The sequence below is a fragment of the Cygnus atratus genome, chromosome 3 (assembly GCF_013377495.2).
Source record: "Cygnus atratus isolate AKBS03 ecotype Queensland, Australia chromosome 3, CAtr_DNAZoo_HiC_assembly, whole genome shotgun sequence".
Lineage (NCBI taxonomy): Eukaryota > Metazoa > Chordata > Aves > Anseriformes > Anatidae > Cygnus > Cygnus atratus.
Genome location: NC_066364.1, coordinates 6,341,970 through 6,359,035, shown reverse-complemented (window position 1 = coordinate 6,359,035; position 17,066 = coordinate 6,341,970). Strand labels below are relative to the sequence as shown.

The 17,066-nt window shown below is 40.9% G+C and overlaps 1 protein-coding gene across 1 annotated transcript; it reads right to left on the bottom strand.

Annotated features, from left to right (window-relative positions):
- Positions 1-1,143: 1,143 nt before the first annotated feature.
- On the bottom strand, positions 1,144-16,369 carry LOC118254671 (meprin A subunit alpha). The gene is made up of 14 exons (XM_035560137.1): positions 16,301-16,369; positions 16,191-16,215; positions 16,043-16,090; positions 14,957-14,997; positions 14,768-14,846; positions 14,316-14,433; positions 13,229-13,404; positions 9,312-9,533; positions 8,472-8,621; positions 5,385-5,600; positions 4,006-4,468; positions 2,423-2,589; positions 1,653-1,860; positions 1,144-1,291 (listed from the first exon to the last, which is right to left on the bottom strand). The coding sequence occupies exons 1-14, from the start codon at positions 16,367-16,369 to the stop codon at positions 1,144-1,146; spliced, it is 2,130 nt and encodes a 709-aa protein (XP_035416030.1).
- Between the last annotated feature and the right edge of the window lie 697 nt (positions 16,370-17,066).

Genomic DNA, 17,066 nt, shown 5'->3' with positions numbered 1-17,066 from the left:
AAGCCAAGTGTAAATACAAGCAGCAACCAGCTCCCTGCTTACAACCTACTGCCACAAGAGTGTATTTTTCCATTAGCTGCCATCCCTTATGATAGGTATCTGATAAATAAAAGGGTGGCTTCATCCTCTGTGATTATTTACCATTTCTACTCTGAACACCTTTTGTTCTGTTTTTTGAGGAAACCTGGGTAATAAAGTTTCAAGTGCAGAAACTGTTAAGAGTCCTGCAAAGCAGAGATCTTGGGACATACTGGATCACTGGCTTCCTGCCATCTGCAGTAAGGTGTTAACACGTTATCCAGAAATCTCCAGTGTCACAGACCCAGTCTTCATATTCATACACCCAACCCTTCTCCTTGACTTGTGAGGCAATGATTTCTAGAGGGTTGTGAATTTAGTGGTAACCAAAATAGATCCTGTCCTATGATAATTGCTGCTGTGCTCCAGTTTCATCCAGTGCCTGCATGGGAATTTGATAGATGTTTAAAATAACTTTAAGATTATGACCAGAGAATAGACTTACACTTGAACAATTGAAAACCTTATGTGGCAAGATTTTCTAGAAAGACAACTAGCTTTAATATGAAATCATTTCCCTGGTAGAGCACTAGCCAAAAATGTGTAATAGCAATTTACCATGAATTTTATACAATAGCTACTCAGCTTTTGTAAATCAGCATAGCTTCATGGCAAATGAGTGTTGATGTACTGATTTACCTATGAATTTTTTACCCTTTAGATATCTTGGATAGCTTTTAAAGAAACATTTCTAGAATCTTTATATATTTGCTTATATGTGACTGTTCCTAGTGTTTAGGGAAGTTCTTCCAATGATTTAAGTTTGAACTGAGGTTAAGAGTAAAGGCATGGACTGTCAGCACTACCAGTCACAACTGAATGAAGAAACAAAGCAAACAAAGAATACACAAGAGATTCAGTGTGTGAAATTTTATTAGACAACAGTTCAACATGATCTTTAACTGCCAAGTCTCATGAAGTAAACAGCTGACAAAATGCTGACAGAGCATTTCAACATCTGTATGCTGGCTGGTCTTCAAGTTGTATTCATCATTTTTCATTGAAAACTGATGTTTGATGAACTATGGAAAAACACCAGACTTAGATTTATCTCTCTGCAGATCTTTATCTTCTAGCCATCATGGAAATGAGGACGATAGTTAAGACAATGGTTCCAGCAATTCCACCAACTGTCATTCCCAGGATGTTCCCATGGACCTGCATTGACTGACACCTCTCACCTGTAAAGAAGAAGGTTTGTCCTGATGGGCACCTGGGAAAATAAAGCACAGATTTATGTGGATTAGGAGTTTTGTCCTGCCCTGTAGGCCCCCCTTGAGATCTCCACGCTCACTCTTCTGGATTGGCAGTTCCCATTAGATGGGTTCGCATCACAACATCCCCACCTTGTTTGGCGGCTATGGACATCCTCTAAAAGCACCACAGAAGGAGATTCCTTTGGGTTTCCCCTTTGGTTGCTAACAGAAACTAGTCTCTGCAATCAAATGTTTTGTTCCCACTGTTCTTTGAAAACAGTGACACAGATCTTTGAGATCTGTAGCTCTGAATACTTAGTAGCTGCACCATTTGGTTCAGAGGTAAGTCAGGGCAACCAAGGAGGAGTTCTGTGATACCTGCAGCTTGGTCTCCCTTTCACATTCACACAGACTCCATCATTCTGGCAAGGGTTTGGATCACACGGGTCTTGCGGGTAAGGCAGCCAGTCTTGAACGGGCTCCATATCCTGGAGAGCTCTCTTCTGCCTTTCAAAAGGGAAGCTTTCCATGATGGCAGATTGTTCAGATTGAACAGGGACTTCAGTATTACTGAGGTGAGTTAGATCTTTAAAAAATGGAAAGAGGTGAAAGACATCAGATAACAGTGACTATTATTATACATAACATTCTTCATCCGAGAGGCTAGACTGGAGAGTACTGCTTGTCCATTTGTTCTTTACTGAGCTCCTGCCATACCATGGTAAGTTCTGTATATTTAAAGCACAAGGTAGAAAATAATACTAAAATTATGGCAACTAGTCAGGTAAATCAGTAACAGTCTGTGCTTTGGAAAATTCTGCCAAGTGTGGCTGTTCTGTTTGAAAATAAACACAACAGGAACAGCCTTTTAGTATGGTTCAAAGCTTAGAAAAGAACATAGTTACTGGTTAGGGTGCTGAGAAATGAACCTTCAATAAATCCATGCCATTTAGATTCCTCTGAGCTCAAACACTTCAGCCAACATCACCCACTTGAAACTAAGACACAAAAATGCTTTTCAAAGTTGATCCCCATTAGAAGAGAAGATGGCTCAGGGACAGGTGGCGATAGTAATGTGAATGAATGAAAAGGGATAGAAAGGATCAACAATTTGCATTTGCAAGGAGAATCAGGAAAATGGTCGTTACCATGAAATTCTGCAAAAATAATCAGGTCATCATTTTTCAGAAAGCTTCTACGCCTCATCTGGCTGTGGGAGATGAAGTTGGTCCACCCCCAGTCTACAGTTCTATAACAATTGCATGAGGCATCAAATTTTCCAGTTATAGATGGTTTCTCCCATATTAAGGTTCCGCTACCATCTGCAAAGAGAATATGAGTAGCAAATAAGAACTGCGAAGTTCTGCAGCCTAGAGCTATGATAACTTTTTTTTTTCTGCATTACAATGTTAAACAGGACTTATGCTGCAAAATCAAGTTCAGGGCTCAGATTCTCAAACAAATCACAGGGGACTGACAAATGATGCCAGCAGATGCTTAGAAATAGTCTGCGTGAGGTCTCTAAATCTATGTGAGGGCATTTAAATTCACAACTCCCCTTTAACTGAGGATTGACCAAACACAAATTACCTCCTTGCTCTCACCAGCTAAGAGCTCCCTCCTGCATAAGGACACCCCCTCATCATCTTTTAAGTACCTATGGTTTAGGGCCTGTCAGATTTTGTTCATTGCTGTGGTTCTGTTAAACATATTCATACCCAACATTTAAAACCTCCTGCTGAAAAAACATGTACCAAATTTCCACTGAAAAACGTGAAGAGGGATGGAGACTAATCTCTGGTGTTTCATATTGTAGCAAATTCAATATTGTCCCGTTCTTATTTCTTTGAATGATCATATGCATGAGGTGTCCCAGGGCTAGACACAGAACTATGATGCAACAAGCTATATAAACCTGGAGCTAAAAAGTAGCCCATGTCTGACAGAGTCTTCAGTCTGCATCAAGCCAAGAAAAATTGGTTTCAGATGCTGCAGACTGATCTCACAGGTGTTGTCAGGTATTTTGTTCCTTAAATACAGCTACAGTGTGGACCTTGTGTATTCAGACTTGTATGTTCAAGTTAATCAAGCCCCAAAAATGTAGTTGTAGCTTAAATTATTGTTGGATGCAATGGAATAAAGCCCTCTATTGGCATTACGTTGTCCTGTGGTGACAAATCACAAGTAGAATGGGAATTGCCAGCTCCTTGGCACAGGAAAACTCTCTACAAGTCTGTTACAAGGGGTAATGGTTTTAAACTAAAAAAGGGGGATTTTGATTAAATACTAGGAAGAATTCTTTACAATGAAGATGATGAGGCACTGAAGCAGGCTGCCCAGAGAAGCTGTGGATGCCCCGTCCCTGGCAGTGCCCAAGGCCAGGCTGGATGGGATTTGGGCAGCCTGGGCTGGTGGGAAGTGTCCCTGCCCGTGGCAGGGGTTGGGACAGGATGGGCTTCAAGGTCCCTTCCAACTCAAATGGTTCTATGATTCTATGATTTTATTTAGAGTCAAACTCTGATATCCCAGTGATTGTTCATAGCAACAACAACCGTCTATGCATAATTTTTTACGTCTGATGATCTTTTGCAGATAGGAACTCTGAGTCATAAACAGGAAAATGCCCCAAACTGGAAAATGAAGCCAAAGTTGCCCAACTCTGACTCCTGCACTGTCCTGTGACTCAGATTCTTTAGCTTTCATTTCCACTATTCCTCCAGGCAAATAACACTTACCTGACATAACCTGGTCTTTATTTGTGGTGAAACTTCTGCTTGCAGACATCCTTTTCAAGATGTCAGGGTCCTGGTCCAGCACTGTGAGCATGGCTTGGCGGTTCAGAGCTGGCCACTCTAGAACGGCATCATTCTCTCCACTGCACAAATGAAAGGCAATGCGAGAGTAGCCACTGGTTTTGGATTGGGGGTACAAACTTATGCCATAAGCATAACCCTCAGGGCTGTAAAAGCGGGGGCTTTGAATAACATCACTTGGTGCGTTTTCAAGGATTTGACTGAAATTCCGAATGACCCACACAGCTGTGGGACAGGGGGTCTCTGTCAGTGTGACATCGTCGATAATGATCCCACCAGATGAAGAGCTGGGGTTGCCCTTTAGTCCTTGGAAGAGGTATCGGAACTTCTTCTGAGTGTTGAGGGTTACGTGGGCAATTTTCCAGTTATGGTCATTATCCGCTTTTGTGAAAGGAAAGCAAAACATTGACATCAGCATGATTAGTGATATTAGCTGATATTCTGAAGCAGCTTATTCCTAGTTAGCTATTCCAGCTGCATTTTTAGACAACTGGACCTCTCACAGAGCCATCAAGGATGGAAGTCTTAAGTGGGTATTATGATTATATTATGCTTACGTCGCATTATCATCAAATTGCTTTGGACACATTGTATTAGGAACTCTTCAAACATTAGTGAATGACAGTCTTTAGTATAATGAGCAGCATGCTAAATACCGAGACATAAGAAGTGGATGGGTGTCAGTGAACCAACATGTTAAAATTAACTCTTATGGGTCACTTTTTCATGGACTTGTCCTTCCCTGCAAAATGCAGTAGCCTGATAAAGGCGGCTGATCACAGGTCTTGGGTTTTGACAGCATAAATGCTTAGTGATGCATTGGCTGAGTTTGTTCTATTTTGCAAAATCACCCAAAGTGGGAACTCGTTCACATTTCCAAAGTTACACATATTTTTCTATTTACAGACGTATAAAAATTCGGGCTGGGGTTTCTTATATCTAAAGATGAGCACAGGTATTCCTAATGTCTAAAGATGAGCAGCTCACTGTCAGATCTTACTATAGCCAATGGAGATCTAGCCAATGATCTCCAGCAGTTTGGGGTCCTTCCCATTCACTGAGCTTAACATAACATTGTTAGATTAGGAACATCATGACTTCTGCTGTGGAACACTTAAATTATATAATCACAACCCATGGTTTCACTGCTAAATGTGAATAATAAATACTGCATAATACCAAAATCCTTATCTGGACTGCAGCATACTCTCCTGGTAGCTTAGGAAAAATGTTTTGATTTCTAAGCCAACTTTTCTTTCCCAAAAGTTCTATATATTCCTCATATTTCTAGAATTACCCTGAAAGGTTTCAATTTTCCTCATCTTGCGAACATTTCCAGTCCCATCATCTTCCTTAAGCCAGATGATCAGCTTGTCAGAAGGGCTTCCTGTGATCTTATAGAAGAACTGGAGGCACTGCTGAGTTCTCTTGGGATAAAGGATTCGAGACTCTAGGACTGCCGCCTCCTCTGCATTTCCAGAGCTGGTGTCGAAGTACATGAAGTAGCCAGCATCTGTGAAAAAAGTGTAGAGTGTCATCATCTCTTTCCACCTTTCCTGCTAGCCGCATGGTATATATTTATCATTTCAACTCCACTCTTTCAGTAGGCATAAGTGTAGTAGCTAACATAAATAGTAGAGGACACAATGCATAATAACCATTCACGACAGTGTATAGAGGAAACAGTGCATAATAACCATGTAGACTGGGGTACAAAGTAGTTTAGGACTAGTAGGGCTAGTAGTTTAGCATATACATGGAACTCATTGCCAGAAGCTACTGCCAGTTTTGCATTAGTTGGCCTAGCTGGAAGTTGGATGCCTCAGGAATGTCAGAGACGAGACAGAAGATTCAGTGCTGACAGCAAGTAACTAGCAGACATCTTTTACTTGATTTATATCAAAGATAATCCAAAGATGAGATCTTGGAGATCATATACTTTATTACCTTACAAAGAGTAAAATAATTTCTTATCAGTGACAAAGATAACAAAAAAGGTTTGGGCACTGAACTAGCACTTTCTTGACCTTGAGCAGAGATAAGGTCTATAAGTAACTTGTCCAAAGACATTTGAAAACTCAGCTTCTCAGATTGGGCAAATTGGACAAGAAAGAATTTCTGTCCCTCTAGTTAAATTTCCTGGCAAGTTTCTCTAAAGTTATCTTTAGATTTGAAGTATCTACTTTTCTCCTTATGTGTACCAGGAAGTAAGCATCTGCACGCACATCTTGGTATCACATGAACTTGTCACATCTTATCTGTATTGCATTGCTCTTCAGTTACCCATTACAGTCTGCGATTAGATTAACAAGTGAAATTCTTTCAGCTGCTATGGGAAAGCCTCCTCTGCTGGGGGCAGGTTCCTTGGACTCTTGTGGTTTTAGCTAACAATTGGGGTATCATTGGTCAAACCTTGCAGCTGCATAAACACAGTACGGCCACCTCCATGGTCAGTGGAGCTACTAGAGCTGTTCTGTCTATTGCATTTGCTCTAACCATGTCAAGGCAAAATTTTCCTTTACCGTTAGGACATGGTAACAGTGTTTTGAAATCATACCCACAGAAACTTTGCCAAAGGTACTGAATTGCTTTATGCACACATATGACAATTTGCTGTAAGTTAAATTTATGTTAAATTGAAGTACGATCGCTGCTGCTCCAAGTGGGAAACAGGACTGTGAGCCTTATTCAGATGCCTGACTTTGTTGTTGAGCTTATTGTGGTATCAAAGCCCCAGATGATCCAGACTCTACCTCCTTCTCGATAAGAAAGTGAAATAAAAGCAACAGAAAGTATCTATGGCAGTTAGGATATGGCCTCGGCAGACTTCAGCAACAGGATACATGGATCAAATCCAGAGCCAGGCTGCCAGTTCCTCCCTACGTTTTAGGCTGTAGTTTCCCTCCTTCGGTTTAGCAAGAAGTCAAAGAAGCAAGAAGTCAAACTGTTTGGGCAAAATACAATCCATCTGTGTTAGGAAAACAAAATTAGGTCCCACTCGAGATGGCTGCAGAAGCAATTCTCCAAAAGCGTCTAAATTCCTGATGGAGTCAAACAGCCTTTGAAGGCCTCTGAAAGGAGAGGCACTCCCTACTCAAGCAGTTCATTTTGGCACTCTGGAGATCCTTAGAGACACCTAACACTCTCCATTAACTCGTCAGGAAACATCAGTACTTATTTTGCACAAAGTCACAAGATGCTAAAGCATAAGTGCAAGTTAAGTGCTTACTTTGGACACACTGGTTTTACCCAACAATAACGCAGCTAAATTCTTCTTTTTCAATTACACAATGGGGAAAAAAAATAAAGGAGAGAAAGAATGAAAAAAGACAGATGAGGGTTAGAAGCATGTACTTATAGTCACTGTCTGATGGTTTTCTTGAGTTATATTGCATTCTCAGACCTGACTGACAACCACCAGCATTACAAGTGGTTAGGGATCTGTTCTCTTCAGTGGCAAGGTCACTTTAGGGGAACAGTCTGCTCCTGTTTACAGCAAGTCAAGCTTTGCCTTTTTTGAAGAGTAAAAAAGCACAACTGAATGTGCTTTAGGCCAGGATTCCTTCACCCTGAACTTAGGCAAAATTTACCAAAGTCACTTTTTTTTTTTTTTTAAAGTCTGTTGTAGTTTTCCATGTCTAAATAATAACAAATCAGTCTCTTGCTTTTCAGAACTGCCTGTTGGGACTTAATCTTTATTCTCATTTGTAAGCTAGCAACCTGTAACCCTCACTGGGGCTCACTCCACTCTGCTTGGGATTTTTTCCTGTGAAAAATGGCAAAAATAGCATGTTAAAAACAAAATTATCCCTAGACTCCTATCATAAAAAAGCTTTGTAACTTTCTTCCTTCTTCAGAACCAGCATTCCTCAAGCTTAACTTATCATTCACTTTCCAGACATGTTTATGAGTAGCTTATGAGTGCTATTCCATTCTTATCTTGGAGCAACATAACTCTTACTCAGACTTTGGAAGCTGCAGTAAATCCTTTTCCAGGTTATATCAAAAATCCTCCAGTTAGGGTTGTTCTTTGTCCCCTTTTATACTGCTGGTGTGGAGAACACTCCACTATGCTTTAACAGCTGAACGGGTGCGCTAGTGCAACCTAGCTCAGACCCACAGTGCCAAGACAAGTGCAAAGAAAGAGGGTGCTTTGCTTAGCATGAAATATAAAAAGTAGGACATTTTCTGTGTAGTCTACAAATATGATCATTTAATAATATGTTTTCAGAGTAGCCAGTGCTGAGTTTTCTGAAGGGTTGACCACAATGAAGAGAAGTTGTTAAAGATGCTGTATTTAAAGCACATAGCCCAGCACAGACATGCACAAGAGACCATTGCTACAGCTAAGCGTTTGTCCATAGGAAAGTGTTTGTTACTTTACCTCTACAGCGCCCAGAAAGTGTGTGGTCTTCCTGCCCTGAAGCACTGCTCTGTTGATGGACCCAGTCTAGGTCATCTCTGGTGCCCTGAATCATGCCACAGATATTTTCAAGCTCAAAAGAACACTGATCCAAAAGAGTGTGAGTTGAAGCTGCAAAAAAAAATGCACCCATGGTTATCTCCAAAGTATTATATCATTTAGAACAAAAATGGAGTATTTCTGCTCTAATTTTAGAGTTTGTTTTGGTTTATTTATCCTAGAATAGACATCATGTAGTGAAGGCCTAAACCCCAGCAATCACAATCTGCTTGACGAGAATCCACTTGAAGCAAAGTCCAGCCAGCCACCTTAGGCAGGTTCAGCTGAGTTTGCCTGCACGTGGATGCTTCTAATGGCAGATCCACAGGGACAATAACTTGTTGCTAACAGTCACACCTGGTGATAACATCTTCAACCAGATCAGCAACCAGCTGATGGAGTGTCAGACTCTAGAATCAGCCAATCCCAGGTGCAAAATAATCTAATTAAGACTGAACATCAGTAAAAGAGGACAAAGTACAGTTGCCTTCATGTCATAGCAGAGGCATAACGAAACTGCTCACATACCAGCAAATAACCACGTCTGAGCCCCTAGGAGCAACATGGAAGAAAAGATGTGAATGGCCTGACATTTGTTGAGTAACTGGACTTTATGAAAGTGGGCAGTTAGCAGAGCCAAAGAGAGGGACGAAGAGGGAGTAAACAGTTTGGGTCTCTGCACCACAGGCCCTCTTCAGTACTGCTTCAAGAGCATCTGAGAAGTATAAACAAATAATTTTTCATGGTTAAATTATGACTTACTGCAGTTATACATGCGATTAAGTCTTTCCAGGTCGATGGCACTGAAATCTAGACGTTGTCCAATTATGTCATTAAATGCTGGTATCTTCGCTGTGATTGTGGGGATACTGTCATTTTTGTTAAAGGAAAATGGTGCATAGTGCATCACTGATTCATAGTCATAGGGGGTGTTCAGGTCAGTGATGAAGCTGTCATCGTACTTCAGAAAGTTGTGTTCTTTGTCTGGTAAAAGAACAGAAAAGTTTTTCAACTCACAGATCAATTGGAAAGGAAATGGTTTTAGCATGGCCCCTTGAATGCAGTTTTATGAGGCAGAATTGATCTACCTGATAGCAATTACTTTAGGATAAAATACTCAAATGTAGCAAGACTGGTTTATGAAGTAATTTTGACAACAAAGCATTGTCTTTAGATTGCGGTTTTGCACCCTCATATGACTTCAGTAGCTTCAAAGTCAAATATCAATGAGCTGTAAAGAATGATATAAAGGAGATCAGATTAGATGGTCTAATGGTAAGCATCCTGAAGAACTAAACTTAAGGATTAATGTACTTCATTCCAGAGCCTGTGAATATTGATGCAAAAGTTTCCCAGAATATTAGATCACATAAGAACAAGGAGAAGTCCTGGAGATTTTCACTTCCTAAGGAGCCAGGTATGGAAGTCCTGGATTGCCCCCAGACTCTGGTCTCCTTTGTAGCAAAGGGCACATTAGGAATCTGTGAAAAAAATAGTTTGATTTACCCTAGATTGATTATATTGCTCTGGTATTATATTGCTCTGGAAACATGTGTCTCAAAGTCTCTTGGTGAAATCATTTGTTCTTAGAGAAAGTTTTTCATTATGAAGGTGTCAGATGGGACAGGAAGAGGGAGCCATTTCACATACTTTGGCACGGAAGTAAATCAAGAGATATTCCCAGCATTTCCAATCACAAATAATGTTTTCAAAATATCTGGCATTCTGCCTCTAAGAAGAAACAGCACATGACTGCACTCAGTGGATAATTACAGCTTCTCTGTGTAACGGCTGCCCTTCCCTGCAGCTGCTTTCTGGGCACAAAGGTCTTCAGTCCAAGGCTTGAGATTGTATAAGGGCTTGAATTTATTTTCTTGCATGTATCTGAACTGCACCTTTAATCAAAAATAGTGAGAATCTTGATAATTGCATGTTATCGCTTTTTATAGCCAGAGACAAAACCTTGGCAGTACACAGGCATGTGTAATAATGTTTTTCAGATCATTACCAGGCAAAGGGTAACTTCTATTTGTTTTTAGAAGATATAAACTATACAGTGAGGAGGCAATCTCATTTCTTAGGCTCTCCTGTGTGTTTTCTCTGAAATCTTATAGGTTTCTTAGCTTTTCTATCAATAGCAACCTGAACAGGGGCTCTCTTCTCTAGCCAACAGCTATCTGCATTGAAGTCTGTGAAAATGCATTATGGCCAAAACTGTTACCATGCTATTAAATTTGGGTTTACAGATCACTAATGCAGGAATAGATGGACACACACATATACACGGCACAATCATATCAGCCTTATTTCCCTTTAGAGAAGCAGATAGTACTGCAAGTTGAGGTGAACTAAACCAAAACCCCAGACTGAAGGGCACTGCACAAATCAGGACTTGATAGAATTTTTTTTTACGTCGTAGAATTTTATGCCTTCCTCTGTAACATGGTAAATCCTGTCTGTGCTGACCCCAACAACACAGAGGAATTCATACGAACTCATACTGATGCAGCCACCTACAAGCGGTCAGATGGAGTATGGCCCAAAATATATATTTTGGCAAAAAATGCCTGTTTGACTTTTAGGGCAGTCCCTGTCCAAGGTGGAAGGTATATGTGATGGTCCTAGTTACAAGCTAGCATAGTGTTCATGTTTCTGACATATAACATGGCTAAATCCAACACAGGGTCAGCAAATTAACCTTTCTATTCTGTCTCTAATCCTTTAGTTCGTTCAAATGGCTTCAGTAGAAGTTTTCTACTTAAGAAATTTGCCTAACTGGAAAATTAAAGCTTCGAGTACGGATAGAAACGTACACAATATATAGGAACTGACTGTAATGTTATCAGCCCAGCTCCAGAGCTCCATTCAGAATAAAAAAACATAATCTGTATTGTTTTTCTGTTGTTCCACATTTGTGGCCACTTAATACACCACAGATAATCTCTCTATTCATCTTTGTAGCCTTCCTCTGGACTCGCTCCAGAAGCTCCATATCCCTCTTGTACTGGGGAGCCCAGAACTGGACACAATACTCCAGCTTACGAGGGCTGAGTAGAGGGGGTAGGATCACCTCCCTCGACCTGCTGGCAACACTCCTCCGCATGAATCCCAGGATCCCATTGGCCTTCTTGGCCACAAGGGCACACTGCTGGCTCATGTTCAGCCTGCTGTCCACCAGGACCCCTAGGTCCCTCTCTGCAGAGCTGCTCTCCAGCAGGCCAGCCCCCAGCCTGCGCTGTTGCTTGGGGTTATTTCTCCCTAGGTGCAGGACCCTGCACTTGCCCTTGTTGAACTTCACGAGGTCAGCCCATCCCTCCAGCCTGTCGAGGTCCCTCTGAATGGCAGCACAGCCCTCTGGGGTATCAGCCACTCCCCCGAGCTTTGTGTTGTCAGCAAACTTGCTGAGGATGCACTCCATAAAAGTCAGAATCTAGATACTATTACTATCATCATCAACTTCATCACCTTGACTCAAGCTGAGACCTAATTACTAATAAGGTGATTTGTTTTCAGGGCTGGTGATAGCAATAAAAATCATGGTCTGCAAGATCAACAGACACATTTCATCTCCTGCTCAGCCACTGCAAGAGACAACACGTAGAGGGCAGAGACAAGTAGGAATGCACATGGCCATTCAGCTGGGAGCAATTTAAAATATCAGACGCTGCACTTAGAGGTCAGTAGAGACTGCTTGTACCAGCAGTTTTTATCTATCCAAAAGATAACATGATGTTCCCTGAATCCTGTTACTTTCTGAAAAGTCTTTTGCATGTATTTTTGACTTATATGCAAAGATGTTGAATGTATTACCCTGGAGACTGAAGCGATCTGGCTTCCACATAGAGCATGAGCGATGGCAGGGCAACTTTGCTGCACTGGCATCTCAAAGCATCACCACTGGGAACAAGAGGAGAGCTTATACTTGGTGTCTTTGCTAGCATGCCTTTTGGAACTTGCTATAGACTTCCACTCACTCTTCTTCAGAAAAATAGGTGATCATAAAGTAGTACAGAACCAGCCCTCACAGAAGACAGAAGCAGAGACTGCCTAGGGGGACTATGGAGTGTTTGCTGAAACTCAGAAACCCACTGAATCTGATGGAGTTAAACCTGAAAGCAAGTACCTGCAAGAGACACTGGACAGTGGAGAGCAAGGTAGAGCCCTATTTTATGTGTCCTATCTGATCTGATCACTTTGAGGCTTCTTTATGTACGAAGTAGATCTTTCCAGTCCCTGGAAAATCTGAATCTCCGAGTATAAAACCTTTTCAGATTTTGGAGAACCCTTCATTAGAGAGCCACCTCAAAACTCGGAACATGTTGGGGTCCCAAGACACCCCCCCAGTAAGCTTACAATTTGCAATTATGTGGCAAGAGAAAATAGATTCTTAGGGAGGGGAAGTGATGTGCTCAAAATCAGGGAGCAGACCAGTTGTGGAGCCAAGGGGTAATAGGTTTCTGATTTCCAAGCAGATTCTCTCTCCTACAGCCTTAGATAGTCTCTGGTCTTTCACCAGGGAAGCTGTATCAAAATCTAGGTAGAGACTGATTTACAGGGGCCTCCAGGGTGGCCCAGTGTCTCTAAGTCATACCTTTAAGCAAGGTTTAAAATCTGTCAGGGGAATATAGATACTGGTAAGTCTGCACTTCAGAAAATCTAACTTGAAGTTCAAAACCAACCTGCAATAATTTCATCCCACCAGATTGTCACGTAGTCATCTCGGTCCATCCTTGACTGCTCGTGGTAAAATCCCAAAGCGTGCAGGATCTCATGTTCTACAATTGCTTTGTAGTCACACCCTGCCCCAATAGAGAGGTTCTGTCCAGTCTGCAGGTCCCCCACCATGGACCAACACCTAAGAGAGAGATCTTACTGTCAGATAGAGTTTATTTCTTTGCATTTAAGTCCTCAGTCTGCTCACTTTAAATACAAACTATACTATAGTGCTATAAAAACTTTTTTTAAGTACTGACCAAGTATCTAAATATCTATAGGTACTCTACCCTGAAGGCAAACTAAGCTCTAAAAACCATACTCAGTTGGTACTGAAAACAAAGAGCTTGAGCCTGTGGTGTCTTCAATAGCTGCTGCTGAGGAGTTTCTGGTACCAGGCTCTTCAGCAACAACTTGTCAAAAATCATGGTTTACATTTTTTTAGGACATATATCTGAATCTTAAGGTAGAGCTGAGGGCAGAAATATCAGTGTCTACATGCTTTATGAAGTTCTGGGAGAACATGAAATATTCACAGCTGCTATAATGAGATTTTTGTCCTTTTCTAGATGCTCTTTAAAAGTACGTTTAGGTATGGGAAATAATAGCAATAGCACAATAAACTGTCTTTCCACACTTTTTTTTTTTTTAACCTTTCTTTCAAATTTTTCAAAACCTAAATTCTGGCTATTCACATTCTCGGTAAATTAAGAGGCTGTACATTGGGGTCACTTCATCCATCATGGAAATATAAAACAACCCTAGGTTGGAAAGTGGGAGCAGTTGAAGAAAGCCCAGCAATAATGAGAATCAAAGAGTAGCCATCCAAACATTAAACGTCCATTTCAAGTTCCTCATACGAATGTCCTCTGCAGTCAGCAGAGGGAGGCAGCTGCTTCCAAGATGAATCTAAGGTGGGTTGCTTTTGTAGTGGCCTCTTTTTCTCTACTGACAACAAACTTAGACTAAACTTTCAGACTGCTGAAGTCAGATTAAATGAATTTCCAGCTGATTCTACACAGCAGAACTACACCGAAATTGCTATAACCTTACCCGCTTTCTTTCCTAAAGAATATGTAGGTTCTCTCTCCTTCATATGGCTTGAAATCAATGCAAGACTTAAGACGGAACATCTCAAATGCCTGCAGAATAACTCCTTTGGCATTCAGATCTGGAAAACAGATGTCAACAACAAAGCACCTCTAAGATACTGCAGATCATTCACCCCGGAGAGGTAATACACACAGATTTGTGCATGGGACCAGAAAGAAAAATGATTAAAAAGAAAAGTGATTGAATTTGATTAAATTATGTTTTGTTATGATAGCTGTAGGTGAAAAAAAAAATGGTTTTGATGTAAAGGAACAATCTGGTTATTAGTGAATTTTAATGTGACAGAACCAGGTTTGAAAAAAAAAAAAAAAAAGGAAAATTTTTATCATGGTGACTCCAGCGCAAACAAGGATTGGAGTTGAATTAAAATTTGAATAAAATATCTGCATTACCTAGGTTATCACCCAGAATATAGGGAATGGGGAACTTCCATCTGTAGCTCTCATTTCTTAGGGCATTTCGCTGATTTTTCTGAAAAGGGAATTAACAGCTGGTGATGCAGCTGCTGTGGAGAGATGGGCTGATTTGTCCCAAAAATACAGTTAGGGCAAATGCTAGCTATAAAGTTTTTAATTACTTACAGGGAGCAAGATATCACCCTGAAAGAGGTCCAGTCCAGCAGCTGAAAAGAAATTTAAAGAAAGGTAATGTAAATGTGATACAAAATACATCAAATAAATATTTTAACTCAAAAGCCATAGCGAGACTACTCGTACAAAGTTATGTCCTCAGACACTTACAGAAAATAAAGAAGGTCTAGCCTTAGCTTCTACTCAATATTCACTACCCAGAAATATCTGCATTTTTGATGGCAGAAATCTGGTGACATTGATTATCTGTGTCTAGTTTTATAACCTCTTGCTTGCTGCTAGGCAGTGGCAACAGTCACACAATGAGACAATTCTCTAAATAATATAGTAATATTGAGGAATGCATCAGGAAAAACATTGTACAGTGCACCATCGAAGAAGGATATATGGAAATTTGCACTACAGGACATTAAAAAAATAGAGGAAGATTGTACAACGTGTTGGGTCTTTTCCTTTTGATTTCCTTGCCTCTTATATAGATGCTCAAGAAATTATCAAAGCTATTGTCTAGTTTGTAGATCTTTACAAAAAACATATATAGATGGGGGGAACTCCGGAACCTTTCAATTCATAAAATGTGTTACTTTCTTAACACCAGGGGTCTGTCCAAACTTCAGAAGTAAAAGGCGTCTACATTGTTTGCTTATATAGAGTTGCGGTCTGTCTAAACCATAATTTCACCCACGAGAGACCTGAAACTTCAGCATTTTGCTCACAATATAGAACAGAACAGAACAGAACAGAACAGAATAGAATAGGAGTAGTTCAGTTGGAAGGGACTTTCAAAGGTCATCAAGTCCAACTACCTGACCACCTCACAGGTAACCAAAATTTAAAGTCTGTTATTAAGGGCATTTTCCAAATGCCTATTGAACACTGGCAGCCACGGGGCACCAACCACCTCTCTAGGAAGCCTGTTCCAGTCTTCGACCACCCTCACAATAAAGAATTTTTTCCTAATACCTAGTCTGACCCTCCCCTGGAGCAGCTTGGTGCCATTCCCATCCACACCATTGGTAACCAAGGAGAAGGTACTGGTAGGTTCAGGACTGGAGGAGAATTTAGACATGAACTTACCTAAGTTTATGTCTGGAATGTCTTTGATTATCTCACCAGCATCAGCATCTTCAGCTGCAAGACAGACAAAACACGTGTTCAGATGTGGTGGTACACAGCAGGCAAAAGAAAATGCTTCAAAACTCAAAACAACTCACAGAGCACTTACCAGCTTCACCAGAGAGATGCCCGACCTGAAAGAGAATAAAATACAGCCAGTATAAGGTATGGGATGTCTCTGGACTGACAGGAGCCTGTAGAAATCAAGTTTCTACTTACAGAGACTGGAGTACCATATGCATAAGATAATAGAAGTGCTAGGCAGAGCACAAAGCTGCTGGAGCCCATTTTTGCAACGGAAATAGAAGCTGGTCCCCCTCATCTCTTGCAATATATAAGGCATGCTGCTGAGCTTCCCACAGAACATCAGCCAACCAGCATTGAACTTCCCACCTTTGTAACGTTATAAAAGCAAGATTTCCCTCCGAATGGCATGTGATGACATTGTGGCTATCATTTACCCAAGTCCACTTGGGAGGACTGTTAGAGAGGAATGTGATAACTTCTTGTGTTAAGTGCAGGTGGTGAAAGCCTCACACAGACTTTGTATGAGAAGACCTCGATCTGGCCCAAGTCCCTGACTCCTTCCACTGTGTTTTGTTATCTGTCAGCATTACGATCTCAGCAGCACTGGAATCAAAGCCATGTGCTTAAGGAGAATTATTGAGTTTATTGCACTCTGGTGATATTAGAATAAATTAATAATTAACATGACATTGTAAAGATTAGAGATAGAAGAGATATCATTATGTACACCCTGACAGCATTTTCCCATGGCTGATCCAATCCCAGGACTGATGGCCCAGCGCAAAACATGCTAACCCTGCCCTCCAGAGCTTCAAATCACATTTGAGACTAAAAACAAAATATCAGAGCGTGGATTTCTAAACTAGAAACTGCATGTACAAGGTCAAGATTTCAAATGCAACACCTTCACGTAAATCAGTAGATTCCTGGTACTCAAGCTTGACGCTCCTTTCTTTTC

Coding starts and splice junctions, on each gene's coding strand:
- LOC118254671 (XM_035560137.1), bottom strand. CDS start 16,369: ATGGGCTCCAGCAGCTTTGTGCTCTGCCTAGCACTTCTATTATCTTAT. Junction 14,998..16,042: donor CATTCCAGACATAAACTTAG/GTAAGTTCATGT, acceptor ATTTCTTTTCAG/CTGCTGGACTGGACCTCTTT. Junction 2,590..4,005: donor GACCAGGTTATGTCAGGTAA/GTGTTATTTGCC, acceptor TGCAGATGGTAG/CGGAACCTTAATATGGGAGA.